The sequence below is a fragment of the Panulirus ornatus genome, chromosome 69, assembly GCF_036320965.1.
Source record: "Panulirus ornatus isolate Po-2019 chromosome 69, ASM3632096v1, whole genome shotgun sequence".
NCBI lineage: Eukaryota > Metazoa > Arthropoda > Malacostraca > Decapoda > Palinuridae > Panulirus > Panulirus ornatus.
Genome location: NC_092292.1, coordinates 14,561,676 through 14,581,495, shown reverse-complemented (window position 1 = coordinate 14,581,495; position 19,820 = coordinate 14,561,676). Strand labels below are relative to the sequence as shown.

The following is a 19,820-nucleotide window of genomic DNA, read 5'->3' as shown; positions in this document are numbered from 1 at the left end:
TTCATGGCAATAAAGACAGTCTGAGTGAGATAGCTGACCAAGGTGGGCTGAAATGTTGTGGACATAAGGAGGGGATGAGAGAGGAAACATTAAGAGGGTCTGCGTGTCAAGAGGTGGAGGAGTAAGGGAATGGGATGGGCTTAGGAGATGGGAGGAGCAAGTGAAGGAGGCTCTGGGGTACCGGGGCCTTAACATTTATGTGGGTAATGCGTGCATGGGACAAAGTATATATATATATATATATATATATATATATATATATATATATATATATATATATATATATATATATATATATGTGTGTGTGTGTGTGTGTGTGTGTGTGTGTGTGTGTGTGTGTGTGGGAGTTGTACTATCACTGGGCTGAATCAGGGCATATGAAACAGTCTTTGCAAACCATGGAATAGTCTGGAGAGGACCTTGGCTGTGGATGGAAGGCTCTAGCTTCACCACATCATAAATGTCACTTAAGAGACCCTGGGTGGGTTCAAATAAGGCCATTCGTTGTTCATCTGTTCCTGAAGCTAACTCAGAGTCTGAAGGTGGCTAATTCTTCCGAAAGAATATTTTTTTTATTTTCCAGCAATGCCTCATACATGTAGCTCGGTTGATAAATAGCATAGTCTAAAACGTATATAAAAAGTTGTCTATCGAAGGAATTTGATAAGACTAAAAAAAAACGAAGTGAAAATATAATGCAATGCTACGAAAATAGCAAATAAAGATAATAGTAAATAAAACGTCTTTATCTGTAATAATACCGGATGAATACTCCTCCTAGCACTAACTCTATCGTCACAAGCGCAGTGAGAGTGTAATGTGGTCTTAGAATAATCCATAACAACTGAAGGTGTTAAAGGATCTTGCGGTTTGTGGATACCACAAGACGTTGATGGCCTTAACAACCCTGGCAGTTGATAACCTTTAAGCCTAAACAAACAAGAAAAAACAAATCATTTACAGCAAACTATCCATTTGGCGAAAGGCCATTACATACAGTGGGTGTTCATGGCCTTAGAATTATCTTGAACAGTTGAGGGTGTTCAAGATTTTTCGGCTGGTGGATGTAACCTGATGTTAAGGGTCTTTATAACCCTGGCAGTCAATGGACTTTGACCTCAAATACTCGATCACAATCTTGCCTAATTGACACCAAAGCTCCTGGGTTGAGCTCCAACACCTTAATGCCCCCTGTTCCTTTACTTCTCCTTCCCTAGCACTTTTCTTTTACACCGCATTTCCAATAGCACTCCAAGGAACCCCTCCAAAGTTCTTCAAACTTCCACGAACTCCTTCCTCTAATGAATTCTTCCAAGAACCTCCAACAGACATTCCTTCCAAGTTCTTTATCTTCCACGCACCCTTCCCTCCAATGATCACGAAGGCTGCTCACGGGGTTACGTGCAGCCACTTAGACCTGGTCTCAGTATGGGGTAACAAGGGCGACGGATCACTCAAGGACAAGAGCCAGTGCTAGTCTAAAGCCTGACGAGTCTTCCATCAAACAAGACAGGAACGCTAAAGAACATGACGCCATTTAGGAACGTACCAGGCTTGGTTAGACCCTGGCCAATACTACGCTTTGACGGTAGCTTAATGAAACAAAGAGATAAAAATGGACGTTTGCTGTGGCAAAAGCTTGAAACAGGCGGAAACCTTGGAGATTCCGATGACAACAACAAACTATCACTGGAAAAGTATATGGGCTTAAATACAACACAGATCTTCCTTATGATCTTATGAAGCATCCAGTTCTATATACATTATAAGCGGCAGGTGCTAGACCCACCTCTCTTGTGCCTTTGTCATGCGATGGTTCCACTCTTCCGTCATCTATATGACTGTTGATGCAAACTGTCTAAAGTGGAAAGAAGATTTTTCATTTTAAACGTTTCGTAAAACGTTGTGCTTAATCACCTTGTGAGTAACTCTACGCTAAGAGGCCTAGAATAAGCCAATGTTTAGGTCACAAGTTTATGTTTGTTTATACTTCGTAAGCTACGATCTCTAACCGAGTTACATGTACGATTAGGTATTGGAAAATATCATACATATATTGATAGAATTTGTTTGTTACTTTTTCAAGTTTTGAAGATAGAACATGATAGCTTTTGAAATGTCAGCCATTAAGAGATGGTCTTTCATTACACTGTTACATATACAAACAGAAAAAAAAAGAGGGATGGAAATAATGTCTACCTTCCATTAAACGTTCCCTTGTAGCCAATATTCCCTATGTATACTGTATGACTTTGGTCTCCATCTGTGCTCTGTACAGTTCCCTGTGGTTAGAGTAAATATAGCACACAATCTGGCCAGTTTGTGTGCTCTCTCTTTCTTTTTTTTACCCCTTGTGGTTAGTCTGTGGTCTGTGTCTACCGTCCCGCCTATCACCCACCACCGTACTTAGTCTTCAATATTATGAGTGTGTTTCCCGGGTTCAAACCTCCCTACTCAGCCTGCTCTATGTGTGTGTGTGTGTGTGTGTGTGTGTGTGTGTGATGAGTGTTCCCTAGGCTCATTCTGTCTCCTCTGTCCTCTGTCTGTCCTTATTATGTCCCTAAGACATCGTCATATCGTCAGTTTTCTCTCGTTTTGCAAATCCCCCTTGCAGGGTGTGTCTAGCGTTGCAACAACCCATGTGTTCGGTTTCAGATCCTGTAAGTCACAATCGTCAGTCACTTGTTTTTTTTTTTCATATTTTCAAGTCGACTGCGGACAGACAGTCTATACACCTATTGTGTATGTATCCTGTGCAGTATTCTTGGTCGGTATTCTATGCTTAATGTTTTTGGTGTGATCTGCGGTCAGTGTGTTCTATAATCTCTGTTCTCTATACAGCTGTGTATTGAAAAATCATCCCTCCCTCCTCCTCCACCACCAAGCATATATGGGTTTTTGTATTGAACTGACGAAAAAAAAAAAAAAACATATGAACCAAATTCTTACATGATCATGATATCAATGTACACGTGACTGTGTTCGATCAATCAACACTCTGATTTCACCACCAACACAGCTTAACATAGAATAACATAATGACTTGTCCATTGGCACTCACAGATGGTGCCAAGAACATACATATGTACATACGTGCCATGGAATAACATATCCATCCTTCTGGTGCTGTTTCCTCACTTCCAAATTATCATTTCAATCATTTACCTTCTCCTTTGACAATGTCAGCTGAACTCTATATATTTCCTCTTTTTTTTTTTTTTTTACAGTTCTTTCTCCCTCTCTAGTATGTGCCACAGTTGATAAGCTCTGTCTTTCTTCCAGTACTCTGAGCCAAGGTTGTACTCTCTGTCATCTCATTGAGCCAGTCTGACTACTCTCTTCTGTACCATAAGTTCCAACAACCATTGTAAACATTGAGAAAACACATGAGAGAAGTTAAGATACATTCCTATATACAGTCTACCCTTAATAATCCGACCACGATGTTTGCATGTTGTTCAATGTTGTAGAGTGAAAGATAAATATGAAAAATTCTTTTTTTTTTGATGAATGGCAACTTTTTTTGAAAAAAAGGGAATTTGAAAAAAAATGGATCTTGGTGCTAAAATATGAAACAAGGTCGGATTAGACGGGTGGACTGTAAAATGACTCAATCAATAGTATCCATACTGTTTAAAAGGGTCAACTGTAAGTGACTCACTCAATAGTATCCATACAGTTTAAAAGGGTCATCCTTGGACCCCAAAAAAAGATTGAGGTAATGTTGAAACATTCACACACACATCTCACATGCCTTTATGAATGTGTATCTTTTTTTTTATTTATTTATATTTTTCTGAATGTTGAGTGTGTTTGATTATCTTAAGTAAATGGGGGAAAAGAATCGTGCTCGGATGTTAAGGATAGACTGATAAACGCAATATTATTTTATTTCTTATATTACATACATTTAGCAGTGGTAAAATTTTTTTTTTTTTCCTCAAGGCACAGGGCATATACAGATTCGTTATTTACTCACTACATCTACAGTTTGGACATCTCAAAAAAATGGTTTTTTTTTTTTTCCCTATGTACAAACACCTGTTTGCCCAGTGAGGGGAGGAGGATGAGGGAGGTGGGGAGCGGGCAAGTGACAGGTGCCATTCCCAGACATTCCTAACTAACGCATTTAGTCAACTTTTGATTTGGTGTATTTGGCGTGATCGCCCTTTAGCTAAACCACGCAAAACAATGCGGGTCGCTGGAGCGATTGGTGTGGGTCCGGCTTGAATGATCTGGCATATTTAAAATGACACAAGCCGAGGTTCCAATACTGGAGTTCATCATAGTTTCTCCTCAGGCCGTCAAACCTCCACAACTAGTGGTGAATTTAAGGTCAAATGAAGAGAATGAGGGAGGGTGGGAAGGGAGGTAAAGGGAACAACACACAATGGGGAGGTTATGATTAAAAGAAAATGGGAGGGTTTGCCTATTAAAAGAAAATGGGAGGGTTTGCTTCTTAAAGGAAAATGGGAGGGTTTGCCTATTAAAAGAAAATGGGAGGGTTTGCTTATTAAAAGAAAATGGGAGGGTTTGCTTATTAAAAGAAAATGGGAGGGTTTGCTTCTTAAAGGAAAATGGGAGGGTTTGCCTATTAAAAGAAAATGGGAGGGTTTGCTTCTTAAAGGAAAATGGGAGGGTTTGCTTATTAAAAGAAAATGGGAGGGTTTGCTTATTAAAAGAAAATGGGAGGGTTTGCTTATTAAAAGAAAATGGGAGGGTTTGCTTTGGTTGGGAAAAGGGAGGAGTGGGGTGAGGGTGAGGGGACTTAGTCAAAGATGGTGAAATGGCCTGTTTTATTTTAAAAGCTTTAGCTGTTACTTTGTGGTGTGAATTAGGGATGTCTCTCTCCCTGATTCAACCATACGTAACCCTATCTTTATCTCTCCCGGCTGGTGTCTGTATATATATATATCTCATAATTATCTTTTTTCTTGGCAAACTCAATCAGTGAAAGTTTTAGAAAAAAAAAAAAATAGGTTAGGTACTTACAATCCTCACGAGAGACACAAATGATGATGAACTTGGCTTGGAAACATAAAGAGTTGTAACAGAGACAAACCTGTAAATAGTACATAGTAACATACTATAAGATATGGTAAATACAGGCACATAATAAAGGCAAGAAACATGGGTACTGAATCCCTTCTTTTTTTCTCTCTCCAAGACATATGCAACATTTGATGCTTTGCTATAGTGTTTTGGAACCGATTGTACAACAACTCACAACTTGACGAGAATGGCATTGAATACCTTTGCTCATCTGAACACCTTGTGGTTAACAAAGGAACATAGCATGACAAAGAGGATCACCCCATCAAAGGAATTGGAATCCATGTTTAAAACCTTTACATACAGTACCCTTCTTCTTACCATTTATATATATACAGATCTCAAGTTTAGCATAGGTCCAGAGATAGAGAACATGTTTAAAGCTTTAGTCTATGCTTAGGGCTTAGGTACACGTTTAAAGCTGTAGAACAAGCTTAGAGGTTTTATCATATGTTCAAACCTCTAAGCTGTTCAGTGCTTGATGACGTGTTTAAAGCATTAGTTCATATCCAGGCAGAGGTACCTATTCAAAGCTTTACCCCATGTCCAAAGCTTTAGTACATGTTCACAGCTTTAGCATATTTTCAAAGCTTTAGTCCATGATCAAAGCTTTGGCCTATGTTTAAAGCTTTAGCCCGTGCTCAAATAGTGATCACATGTTCAAAGCTTTAGTACATTTTCAAAGCTTAAGCTCATGTGAAAAGCCTTAGCCCATGTTTAAAGCTTTAGCCCACGCTCAAAGCTTAATTACATGTTCAAAACTTTAGTTCATATCCGGGCTTTATCCTATGTTCAAAGCTTTAGCCCATGTTTAAAGCTTTACCCCATGTTCAAAGCTTTCTCACATGTTCAAAGCTTTTGTACACTTTCAAAGCTTTAGACCTTGTTTAAGTCTCTGATCTGTCTTCAAAGCTTTAGCCCGTGTTCTAAGCTTTAGCACATGTTCAAAGCTATATCACATGTTCAAAACATCTGTACATGCTTGCGTACACAGAGTGAAAGCTAAGAATTTAACTCAGATACTGTTATGTACCTGTTCAAAAACAGATGAACATTCTAGTGCACGTTCAAAGCTACAGAACACATTGAAGATCATCACTTCAATTGCCCAAAAGCTCATCTCTTTGACCCATGTCCAGACATTTCTTTCTTTCTTTTCTGCGTATGATCGAAATTTTGGCACATTATCTCTCATTTTAATTACTTTTCTTTTTTTTTTTATACATGTTTTGTACCACCAGTATCCTACGTTACGCCCCGCCAACCACCCAGCACCTGAACAGATGATCAGGAACGCTTGAACAAGGGAGCCTGAACACTCAAGTTTGAACTGGTAAAGCCAAAGATGTGGACATTTGGTTATTAGTACCTGAGCATAGTCCTCTGACCAGACATTCGTGCACAGGATAACTTGAACGGAGAACACGGCGACGAAAAAAAAACATAAAAACAAACAAAAAAAGGGAAATAAACGCCATCTGAACTAATTTTGTTCACATGCCGTCAGTCAGTCGCCCGTCTCAAGAACAAGTTGAACCTGAACAAAAGGGAAGAGAACGTCTTCAGAACGACAACTGAACACGGTACCTGAACAAGAAAACCCTGAATTGGGATACCCGAACAGGTAGGCCTGTACAAGGAACCTGAACACAGGTACTTGAACAAGAAGACCTGAACAAAATGCCTCAAAAAGAAAAGAGCTTCTCTCCTGCCTACTCATGAGTATGTGAACAGGAGAGCTCTCTCTCTCTCTCTCTCTCTCTCCTGCTTATTCATGTGAACAGGAGGTCTTTCTCTTTCTCTCTCTCCTGCCTACTCATGTGAACAGGAGGAGGTCATTTTCTCTCTCTCTCTCTCTCTCTCTCTCTCTCTCCTGCTTACTCATGTGAACAGGAGGTCTTTCTCTCTTTCTCTCTCTCCTGCCTACTCATGTGAACAGGAGGAGGTCTTTCTCTCTTTCTCTCTCTCTCTCCTGCTTACTCATGTGAACAGGAGGAGGTCTTTCTCTTTCTTTCTCTCTCTCTCCTGCCTACTCATCATGTGAACAGGAAGAGCTTATCTAATTGAACTGGGCCTGGACAAGAGTTCCTGAACAAAAGTACCCGATTTTGGTGCCAAGACAAATGGCACCAAGAATTTATTTAATCATTATTATTTATCTTTTTTTTTTCTTCTTTCTGTGCAGTAGATTCCAGATAGTATTCTTGCCTGCCAGTCTGTCTGTGTGTGCTCCTGAAGGGAGGAGACTTTGGGTGTGGGGTATATCAGTGTCATTGAAAGCAGAGGCCATCTCACTTCAGAGGTATTCCCCCAATGAAAGACCTTTGAATTAAGAGAGACCAACTCGTCTGAAAATGAATTGAATGCCGCCCGTCTTTGGTCAGCAGCCCACAGACACGACTGACAGAAGTAATCCCCCCCAAAAATGAAAAAGATTTAATATAGAAAAGTAATATAAGGAATAAATCAAATTCTTTAATGATGATGATGAAAATTATCCCTCAACCCTTTCTTTTTTTTTTAACCGAAGGATACTATCCGGAGCCTACTGTGGCCTGTATAATGTATTCTGATAAGTGAACTCCCAACAGAGGATAATTAAACCTCAACTATGTTCAGAAGAGTCTCAGCTAAGGATGAACAGATCCACAATAAAAAAATAATAGAAATCTGGTGACTAAATTTAAAAAAAACAACAACAGAAGGTGAAATCATCTCATTATCTAAATAAAATTATTCTAATGAACGATAAATCAACACTGTTTACAAACGGTTACACACGTGAATTTAACCGTTGGTCAATGACAACAGATTGATCCCCGTGGGTTAACGGGTCCGTTGAATTAGCAACCAGCCAACCCACCCGCCCACCCAACCCTCCACATCTTATCTGAGACCCTCCTGGGGACATAGCCATAGCCTGAACCTTGCAAGTTGAGTGCACTTAACAAAAAGAGAAAAATGAAGATAGAGGAGGTGGTGAGCAAGCCAGAAATGGTGGTAGAAGCCCAGAATTCGTTGATAAATAAGAAAAACAATATCATGGTACACTCAGAAAGTCACAGTTTGAAATTTCTTGGTTTTTTTTTTCTTCCTCTTTTTTTTTTTTCTTTTCTATATCGTTTCTGGTAAACCCAATATATATATCTTTTTTTCTCTATGTAGCCATCACGGTTCCACTGATCTCACTCACTCTTTCTGGTCTTTTTGAGATAAAGGCAAGAGACCTTTTTTTTGAGGGTAGTGCAGGGGGAAGGGTCTCTTCAGCTTCATTCAGAAGGAGAGATAGTGGTTTTGGGTGGTGATAATTTTTTCTTTATGGGGGGTTGGAGAGGGAAGGGGAAGGTTGGGGAGTTATATGAGGTGGGGTGAGGGGGTGGGGCAAGAGAGTGTGAGACCAGCTGAAGCGAGATAGCCTAGAACGAATCACAGTTGTGAGATAAGAGGAGCTGAGTTGTGAGACAGAGGAGCTGTGTTGCGAGATAGTGGAGCTTTGTTACGAGACAGTGGTGCTGTGTTAGGAAACAGTGGAATTGAATGATACAGTCTGGGATGTAAGGGGAACGAGATGTGTGTGTGTAGTGTGTGTGTGTGTGTGTGTGTGTGTGTGTGTGTGTGTGTGTGTGTGTGTGTGTGTGTGTGTGTGTGTGTGTGTTTCTAGATATGTGTGTCTTGTGTGTGTGTGTGTGTCTCTTTCTAGATATGTGTGTCTTGTGTGTGTGTCTCTTTCTAGATACATGTTTACGTGTGTATTTGCATGCATGTGTGTTTGTGTACGCACGAATGTGTGTGTGTGTGTGTGTGTGTGTATGTGTGTGTGTGTGTGTGTGTGTGTGTGTGTGTGTACCCCAGATGGCCATTGTGTTAAGTCTCCCCACGACAGTTTAAATATGATAACAGAATTGAAGTGATTAAGATTATCTATAATGATAATGATAACAGCAATAATAACGACTGCAAGATGATAATGATTCTATTAATAATGTGATATCAAAATACCACGAAAATAATTATATGTAAAAAGATTGAAGCTATTGAATATAATAACATCATCAAACATAAAAGATGAAATTGAAAAAAAAAAGAAGGATTTAACGTTGTTATGTCTATATTTAAACAAGAGAATTTAAAGAAAGACAAAAATAATTAACCAGAATTATTTTTGAAAGCATAATTCACAGGTTATAATCTCACCATTAAGATTACCAATATGTATCTTTTATACATATGAATACCAGAATGTGATACCCGTCTTGGGTTTGTGAGATTTGAACCTGTGTATATCACTTTCTTCGCGCGGTAGAAAACGGTGTGTGGGGAAGCCAAAAAAATATGTATCTTACCGTGGGTGATCAAAGTGTATCTGAAGGTAAGCTTGGCGATCAAGCTTGCCAGACAAGTTCGTCGGGAATTCAGTCAGTCAAGCTTTGTAGTCTGCTAAGCTGAGAAAAGAGAAGAAAAAAAAATTTGTCTCGATAAGTTTTGGGAAAGTTGGTTTTAGTCATAACTTGAAGTCGAGGGATGAGATCAAACTCTTTTTTTTAAGTCTTGTTAGAAATGAATCAGTGAATTTTTCCACGACGAGGCTTCGATGACCCTCGGGCATGGTGATGGGGGTCGTGGCTTTTGAAGCCTGATCTTTAATGGTTCAGGTCAAAGGGTATCATAAGGCCATTATGTCTAAGGGTTATTATAACCTCATTGATCAAGGGTTGTAAGCGTCTTGTTCATCAAGGGTCACACCAATGGGGTCGTCCTGTCGTGTTCCACGAAGGAATGTACTCTCGAGGTCAAAGGTCGTACCGTCGTGCTCAAGGGTTGTACCGTCGTGCTCAAGGGTCGTACCATCGTGCTCAAGGGTTGTACCGTCGTGCTCAAGGGTCGTACCGTCGTGCTCAAGGGTTGTACCGTCGTGCTCAAGGGTCGTACCGTCGTGCTCAAGGGTTGTACCGTCGTGCTCAAGGGTTGTACCGTCGTGCTCAAGGGTTGTACCGTCGTGCTCAAGGGTTGTACCATCGTGCTCAAGGGTTATACCGTTGTGCTCAAGGATCGCACCGTCGTGCTCAAAGGCTTTCCCGTCGTGTTCACCAAGGGTAGTACCGTTGTGTTTAAGGGTCGTATCGATATGAGGTCAAAAAAAGAGTCTTAATTTGTGAGCATAACACAACTAATGACAACTTCAACAAGTATGTGTGTGTGTGTGTGTGTGTGTGTGTGTGTGTGATGATGGGGAGGGAAGGAAGGTATATATAGAGTCAAAGTTGTCATCAAATCTGAAACGCTTACCTCAGGGTCGCTTAATTACTTCACGTTTGCTCCCCCCCAAAAAAACCCAACGTACTCACTGATTACCCACCTCAGACACGAGTAATTACTGAGATTTGTCAATATGAGATATGAATCTATATAGAATAAGTTAGATACAAGTACCTAACACGTGGAAAAGATATAGAACGTCTTTTCTAACTTCTATATATTCAACTATATCTAGTCTGACTGAGACAGAAATGATAACCTGGATTATACTTGCTGTATTTAGATCGGGGTTATACTATCGTCAGCCTCTACGTATGGTTGAAGGGCAACGTAACTTAACAACGTCAGTTATCACCCCCTTTTTCTTTTTTTTTTAACTTCCTGGTGTTAGGGTCGAGGAGGGGCATCGATTTCATCAGTAAAATTCCCTTTATGGAGCTTTAACCTTTTTTCTTTTGGGGGGGGGCTTCGCTGAAATCTGGTACAGATTTCCATGCCTCACTCTTCCCCCTTTCCTCCTCCTACGTTTACGTTTCTCCATAATGTCTCTTAATGCCTCGTATACCTCACTACTCTAAGCCATTAACACTTTCAGGAAATGGATCTTCTTTGTCCATTACCATTATTATTCTTTTCCTCTGTTCTCTTCTTTTTTTTCCTCCTGTAATCTCTCGCATCCGCTGTCGGGTTTAACTTCATCGGGGACACACATCAGAAGGGGGATCAGATTCCCTTCGTTATAATGAGTCTCAGTGTCATTTGGTGATTACGAGTCCTGTGGGTTCGGCGATGCTCACACAACACAGGATCCGATCGACACGGACAGACCCCCACAGACCCTCCCTCCCTTAATTCTCACCCTTTCCGTGCCATACGCTCCTCTATCGCATCTTTGATTACTTCCCCTCCCGTTCTATGTCCAACCTCATCATCAACCCCACTCCCCATATTTCCCCCCCTCGACACCATTCACCTACTCCCCTACATTCCTCCCCCTCCTCTCTCTCTCTCTCATTTATTCCCTCGCCTTCTTCCCTCTCCCACCCCTCACCTACTCCTCTATCTTCCTCACCCTCTCTCAAACTTACTCCCCTACTTTCTTCCTCTCTCCCCCTCCCCTCCCTCTCCTCACCTACTCTCCCCTTACCTTCTCCTCCTCCTCCTCCCCCTCCTCTCTGTACACACCCATCCCCTACTCAACTGACCGATGCGAAAGCTGTCGCCAATTGCGTAAACCTAATCAAAAGTCCGTGATTCTCTCTCTCTCTCTCTCCCTCCCTCTCCACCACACACACACACACACACCCTAACCCCGTCGTGACCCCCAACAGCGGTGGTTTCGTCTGGCAGGGTAAAGGGGAGACAAATGAGGGAGGGAGAGATAAGTACTCACAGTGGATTACGCCAATGGAGAATAAGCTGATTGAAAGAGCGTTGCTTTTTCGGTTGGCGACAAGCGATTGGAGGGGGAGGAGGAGGAGGCGACTCCTCCTCCTCCCGAGAGGGTTTCTGTGGGGACGACTGATTGATTGAGGGATATCATCAACCTCTCGCTCCCGGGATTTACCCTCTCTCTCTCTCTCTCTCTCTCTCTCTCTCTCTCTCTCTCTCTCTCTCTCTCTCTCTCTCTCTCTCTCTCCTTGCAGGGTTTAAGCGAAGCTGCGAGTATCGTGGGGGCATGGGGGAAAAAATAAAAAAAAACACCCCTAAGATCGCCTTTCTCGAGTTTCGGAGAGAGGGGTGGGCAAAAATGTCGACGCGAGAGAGAGAGAGAGAGAGAGAGAGAGAGAGAGAGAGAGAGAGAGAGAGAGAGAGAGAGAGAGAGAGAGAGAGCAAGCCAAGGTGTGGGTGGGTGGGCGGTCGGTGGTGGTTGAGGGCGAACGACCACAGAAGCTGTCAATGACTGACTTTTCCTCTCAGTTAATCTCCTGATCGGTTCTGGGATCGTTGGGAGGGAAAGAGAGAGGGAGGGAGGAGGAGGAGGAGGAGGAGGAGGAGGAGGAGGAGGGGAAGAGGAGGGGGGATATTCCAGCCTGATTGCACTGGGAGGGAGGGAGGGAGCGAGGTGGAGGGAGGGTGGACGGACGGACGGGTCGAGAGTAAATTGGGCTGGATTAATGGGTAAAATGGGCAAAATAGTGGCTGTAATTGGGTAGACTGTGGCGTCCCCCTCTCCCCCACGGGCTGGGTAATTGAACACAAATGACACGGAATTGAACGCGTTGTGCAACAGCTCGCTTAATGAATATCTTCCCCATTTTCTATTTTCAGGGATAAACTTCGGATCTTCTTGTCTTTTTCTTTATTCTGTCATACATAGGATTTTCTTCACTGCGGTGTAGGATTAGAAAATAGGTTGGGAAAATAGCCAATTTATCAATCCAACATTTAGTTCCATTCTGTTAAAATGCTGTATGGCATTTGATGGCATAAGTTTGTGTTAATTCTTGATATCTTTTGCTTCCGCTTTATCTATATGCATCCTACTCTCAACTTATATACTTAGAAGATGTGGCAGAGATTGTTAACTACTAATTTAACATTCTTTTTATCATGTTAAAATGAGTATGTATATAGTCCTTCAAGGAGAGCTGAAACAATAAGCCATTTCAGTTAACAATCTAATGATCTTTTATCACATGAATAATTCCATCTTGTCCATCACTGTTTATGAAGATGTTACTAGTGTTATGACCTCTACAGAAGTCCAGGTTAACCATCCAAATGGGTCGTCATGACTCTCTATAACCCGAGTCACAACGCCTTGTTTACCACAACCCCCACAGCAATCCACCACCCCATCTTCGGTGGATATATGATAACTCCCATCAATTTTTGCTATTGAACATTACTAGTTCATCTGAACATCTTAAAGGTGAATCTGAACCCATTTTTTTTTGTTTCAGGGTGTTCATAGGTCGTATGATCATCCCATTTATGATTATTACCGGCCACTATCTGTTCATGTGAACGTCGAGTGTTCATTGGTCGTATGATCACCCCCCATGAATGAGTATGCCTGGCCACTATCTGTTCATATGAACGTCTTCAAAGTTTATGTCTAACAAGTTGTGGCCAAGCGTAGGCAATCTTCTAAATTCCAGTGACTCATAACAGCCCCATTCTCATCGTTAACTCAGTCAAGTTTAATCATCGTATTGTTTCTGGCGGTCTTTTGTTAACTCGTATCATAACTCCCTGGTGATATATAGTGAGGAACCCATAAAAGTGATTCGCAGTCCGTTATTCTTCATCAAAAACAATTAATGGTATTGAATAATGGTTCGATACTACTACCCCCCTTTCGCCTATTCATCATACCTATTGAATTATTCACTTCATTACTATGAACAAGATCCCTTCTGTCACTCAGTATTCCGTGCCTATTATTCATGTATCGCTCTGCACCATAACCCCTTAGTTATACATCGCTCTGCACCATAACCTCTCAGTTATACATCGCTCTGCACCATAAACCCTTAGTTATACATCGCTCTGCACCATAACCTCTTAGTTATACATCGCTCTGCTCCATAAACCCTTAGTTATACATCGCTCTGCACAATAAACCCTTAGTTATACATCGCTCTGCACCATAACCTTCTAGTTATACATCACCCCTTAGCCATCCACCACTCCCTCTTAACTCATTTACCACTGTGTACCATACCCCACTATACCAAAACTCTTAAGCTAATCACAATCCCACTCACCCATTCATTCATAACTCAGTTAGAAGCACCCATTAAGAGGACCCTTTGGCCATACGAGATCCCATTAAGTACTGGCTACACACACACTGGTCGAGGGGGTCAGTCGGCTTTAGAAGGTGAGTTAGTGATTCACTGTACAGCATGGAGGCTAATACAATCTATTGTCTGAATAGGTCACAGCTTTCATTAACACTGCCGTCTCCTATCATTCGCTTCTGACCATATAGCGAAGAACTCGTTGTAGATATGAGACTTGTTGATACAAAAACTATAATCGATCGAGGTCTACAGTGAAGAAAAAAGAATATTAGTGAATGTCGGTTATGTTTGTAGCAATGATGAATATTTATTATGAAATGTACTAAAAGCTAAGATGCAAGAGATGTTAAGTGTATCCCATTTTCTTATTATGAAAACGTCTGGCCAACATTCTATAAACCGGTTGTTACAACTGACCAGACGATGTATGAACTATCGAAGCATTTCCCTTTCACTGGCCGAAAAAAAATTGGGTTCTAACCCACAGAGACACAGAGGAGGGTAGGAGGGGTCGGCGATGGGGAAAGGCAGCAGTGAAAACTGAAAGTAAGGAGCTGGGAATTTTATCTCATTTCGATGACGTCTTCTTCAGGATTTTAGACTACATGTTATTCCGCCTTCATCCTTCCTCGTCGATACTACCTAATCTTTCCCACAGTTTGACCAATAAGGGCTCTCAAATTCCTCTTCCCCCCAACACACACCTCGTCCCAAAAGGGGGCTCTCAAGTTCCCCTTCCCCCTGACACACACCTCGTCCCAAAAGGGGCTCTCAAGTTCCCCTTCCCCCCAACACACACCTCGTCCCAAAAGGGGCTCTCAAGTTCCCTTTCCCCCAACACACACATCGTCCCAAAAGGGGCTCTCAAGTTCCCTTTCCTCTAACACACACCTCGTCCCAAAAGGGGCTCTCAAGTTCCCCTTCCCCCCAACAAACACCTCGTCCCAAAAGGGGCTCTCAAGTTCCCCTTCCCCCTGACACACACCTTGTCCCAAAAGGGGATCTCAAGTTCCCCTTCCCCCCAACACACACACCTTGTCCCAAAAGGGGCTCTCAAGTTCCCTTTCCCCAAACACACACCTCCTCCCAAAAGGGGCTCTCAAGTTCCCCTTCCCCCTGACACACACCTCGTCCCAAAAGGGGCTCTCAAGTTCCCCTTCCCCCTGACACACACCTCTAGTCTTAAACGCCATGGAAAGCTTTTTGTTCCACTCTCCTTCATATCCTATCCAGCTCCTGGACTTCGCACCAGTCCCACGGTCCTTTCCTTCCAGTGAGTAGCAAGTGGCTACTGCTAACGTGATTCCAGTATTATCATTTCCATGCCAAAGACCAGACCAGATAATCCCCTGGAGGTAATGTCATAATGTCTTCAATTATCTAATGGTGATTGCCCTTAAATACAGCCCGAGTGATTGTTACAGCTGATTATCTCACGAGATAAGTTCTCCGTTCTGTGAGAGCTTGATGGACAGTCATTATCAAATGAGGTGAACGAAATGCTAAAACGTATAAAGTTTTAAAACATAAGAGATCCTAAGCACGGTGAAGTATAATAAGAGCAAACCCTGAGTAGCTAGTCTCTCTCTCTCTCTCTCTCTCTCTCTCTCTCTCTCTCTCTCTCTCTCTCTCTCTCTCTCTCTCTCTCTCTCTCTCTCTCTCACAACTCCTACCTTTCGTCGTGGTCACCGCCGGCCGGTTGTGGGGAGCCAGTTAACGATGGCATCGCAAGGCGATTGCGTAGAGAGGTATTGACGCCCATGGCGATCATGGCACGCGCACGAGCGTATGTATACGCACACACACACACACAGACCGTCGTTTGAACACAAAGGCGAGCCGGGTACTTGTGGACCTGTTGAAGGGTTGAAGGTGTGTGTGTGTGTGTGTGTGTGTGTGTGTGTGTGTGTGTGTGTGCGCGTGTGTGTGTGTATGTGTGTGTGTGTGTGTGCGCGTGTGTGTGTGTATGTGTGTGTGTGTGTGTGTGTTCGACGGTATGACACTTTTTGTAGGCAGTGGACGAATCTGGGGGATGATGATGCCGTGTGTATATAAAAAAAAAAAAGGTAGAGTTAATGAAATTACAGACGTGTAGAAATAAAAATTGTGTTATTGTTTATCAACTTTAAAAAAAGGAAGAAGAAGAAGAAGAAGAGGTTGGAAAAGATAAAGGTGGAACCATACACTTGACAAACACTGGTACAAATGCCCATAATTATCATAGTTAGTTTAGAAATCATCTTACATTAGTAAACACTATAGACACTTTACACACGTGGCTCTTAGAAGGGGGCAAAATTTGGCACATGCTGATGGGGGTGACTGGCGAGGCAGGCAAGCCGTAGGGCCCAGCCTGAATAATGGGGCCCGGCAGCGAGGGAGACCCGAAGCCTAGCCCCAGGCAGGGCCCGCGTACTGCACTGACACTCCACCACCAGGGACGCCGCAGGGACGCCCACTATCACAAGGGGTGTGCAGCCCGCGGCAGGCGCCCCCCTGCACCCTGCTGCTGCTGCTTGGCCGCTAGCGCCGGCCTCCAACTGAAGGAGGCGCGGCGGCAGCCGCTGGGAGTTGTCGAGAGAGGTCCTGAGGCCGCCCACGACCGAACCCCTTCACACGATAGGCTTGAGGTCTGGCGCGGGCGGACTCATGGCCTGGGCTGTGGGCGTGGTGGGTGTGTTGATGGGCGGCGTGTTGACAGATGCGGGCGAGGACACAGACGGAGGTTCGCTCTGGCTGTTCTCGCTGTCACACTCGCTACCGTCGCTGTTCTTCTTGCCGCCGCTGCAGGCGTTGTGCGTCTTGACGTGCTTGCTGAGGTGGTCCGACCGCATGAACCTCTTGTTGCACACGGGACACGCGAACCGCTTCTCACCTGTGTGGGTTCGGAGATGACGCTGTAGTTCATCTGAGCGCGTGAACCTTTTCCCGCAAAAAAGCCAGTTGCAAACGAAAGGGCGCTCACCCGTGTGCCAGCGGAGATGCGCCTTCAGATGCGACGTCTTGCCGTAGACCTTGCCGCAGCCGGGGATATGGCACGAGTGGATGTTCCTTTTCCGGAGGTGTGCCCCAGCAGGCCCCAGACGATCAGCTTCCTGACAGTTGGGGCAGTCGCAGGTGGCGCGGCCCGTGTAGCGCCGCTGGGATCGCGGCGACGGCACCTGCGGCAACGTGGGCTGACCCAGCCCGAACGGCGATCCCATAGCCGGGGCCATCCCCTGTGTGGGCAGCATAGATTTGTACGTGTCCTGTAACAAATGTTGTCCCGAGGACAGGAGGTGTGCCGTATTGGAGGCGGCTAGCGTGTGGGAGAGTGTGGAATAGTCACCCGTGGGGTAGTTGGCCATCTGTGACATGCCAGCTACGCCCGAGAGCCCCGCGGACGTTGCCCCTGACATGTCCAACCAGGAGCCGGCCGAGGCGGCGGCGGCACTGTGCATGTCCCACCAGCTTGTGGTGTTGAGGGAGTTGACGGCCGACACCTCTGGTTTGATGGCCGAGGCGGCGCCTGCCATACTGTTAAAAGGCCAAGACTCGTAAGGGTGTGTGACGCCCGCGACGCGCGAGTACATTGAGCTCATGGCTGGGATGTGTGAAGACCCGTCAACCTTGGACAAGAGTGATGCCTGGGCAGAGTCGGACTGTCCCCCGGTCGAGGACGAGGAGGGGAAGTATAGGTCTGAAGGCTGAGGGTAGGAGCAGGCCGCACTGGTCGTCACGGCTGGACGCTGGTAACTGCTGGAGGAAGAGGCTGGGCCATGACCACCACTGGCCGAAGAGGTGGCGCCTGACCTTTGTCCCGTGCCCACGCCAGAGGCTCCGCCCCCTGACCCCGTCGCTGCCCCGACTGGGCTCTTCTTCCATGGATGGAAACCTTTCCCTACCGCGGCGTCAGCCAGCGGAGGTGGGCTCTTACTGGTCAGCTTGTTGCACTGGGCGGCCAACATGGCCAGTGGTGTCCCCCGGAGTGACGGATGGTCCTGAGGGAGAGGAAACACCACGTTAAGAGTCAAGCCACAAACTGGAAGGACATTGGTTAAGGAAATACCCCAGTGATCACCCGTGGTAATGAGAAGGTCAGGTACACAGGTGGTCAAGGAGGCCATCATCATCATCATCCCCCACCCCCCCCCCCCCATTTACCCTCTCCCCTTCCTCCTCACCCACACACATCCCCATCCCACAACCCACCCACCCGCCGCCATCACTTATTGGTAAACATCGTCCCTCTTTCTGACCAATGGCGAGTGTTGCCCCGCCCATCACCTTGCTCCTATCCCGAGAAGGTCATCACTTTGACCTCGCAACACCTGGACTCAAGCCGCAGACCCTGTAGTGGACTCGTCTGGACACGAGTCAACCAGGTGACGTAGGAGAGTCCGGCCAAACACTAATTAACTAAAGCACTTCCACAACCTGTGATTGAGGTGTACTAATTAGCTACCCAGGGCAACACAGGTCACGGTATCGGACTGGGGAGGTCAGAGGAACACACACACACACACACGACACACACACACACACACACACACACACACACGACACACACACACACACACACACAGCCCGGGGGTCATTCCAGTTGTCAGACACAAAGATTTATAATAGTAAAAAACATGAAGCTATGTAACAATATTATCATAATGAACATTACTTGACCATGATGATCTGTTACCATGATTAATGTTACGTTATCATTGACAAACGTTACGTTACCATGACAAAAACTGCTGCAGTGGGTTACAATAACATTGGCTTAATAAGAAAATAATAAAATGATTTACATGACAATATTATAAGCGAGAGGAATATAAGACAGTGTAAAACCTAAGAAATCTGATAACACATCTTAAGATAAATAACTTTATGGAATGAGCAACATTAGAAAAGTTTACGAGGCAAAGATAAGAAAGAACAGAGCCAGAAATAAAGAAAGAACCAAGATAGCGAGTTAAAGAGGAGATTTGGAAATAACTGAAATGGCAATAAGGACAAACACGAAACCACGTTCCTTGTATGGAGTCTCTCAAAAAAAAAAATGGGCTAAAACATGACACAAATCACAGGCTGTGAGGTGTGGCAACGATAGCCATGGAAGTCTGTCCTTAAACAATGGAGTTGAGGCAAAGAGTAATGGCGTTACCAAAGACGGTGAGGGGGCAATGGTGGTCACACGTACTTTACTGGTGGCGCGCCTTCACCCTCCACCCGAACAAGGAAGCCATTATCGGACCCGGCTGTGTGAGTGAGAGGCTCTTCGGCTCTTTCTAGGAAATGACTGCTTTCCTTAAGCTAGCGCATCTCCGGGTGTGTGTGAGACGGTGTCTGCTGCCGCATCGTCTCTAAGCCTTCGTAAAATCTTACTTCGATTTGCCCCAAAGAAAAGATAAATCTATGACAGGTATGGCCTGGAAACCGCTTGCTTGCTCGCCCTTAAAGGACCGTGTTGGAGGAGGAGTTCGTGGAAGAAGGCATAGGTAATTGTTGGAGGGTTTTGCAGACTGATGGAGGGGGATTTGATGGTGAAGGTCAAAGGTTATTAGTAGTGGTGAGGTTGGGAAGGTTCTGATGAATGGTGGAAAACGAAAGGATTACTGAAGAGTGGTTGAGGGTGCTGGATGGTGTTGGCGAGTGCTGGAAGGCACTGCTGATTGTTACAGGGTGGTAATGATTGCTGGAGTAGAGTTGTGAGTGCTGGAGGACAGAAATCGGTGCTGGAGACCAGCGGTAGGTGCTGGAGGGCAGTGGTGCGGGTTGGAG

At 44.4% G+C, this 19,820-nt stretch overlaps 1 protein-coding gene across 7 annotated transcripts in view; it reads right to left on the bottom strand.

The window, feature by feature from the left end:
- Nucleotides 1-19,820, bottom strand: part of LOC139747638 (transcription factor Sp9-like) — a 135,797-nt gene that overhangs the window by 11,013 nt on the left and 104,964 nt on the right. For 5 of the 7 annotated variants that reach the window (XM_071660139.1, XM_071660140.1, XM_071660141.1 and 2 more), the window contains one exon: nucleotides 3,875-18,040. In XM_071660139.1, the coding sequence (XP_071516240.1) occupies nucleotides 16,673-18,040 (1,368 nt within the window). In that variant the 3' untranslated portion in view covers nucleotides 3,875-16,672. Of the gene's footprint in view, nucleotides 1-3,874; nucleotides 18,041-19,820 lie in introns of those variants that run through there. The other 2 variants (XM_071660144.1, XM_071660145.1) reach the window with 2 other exon arrangements.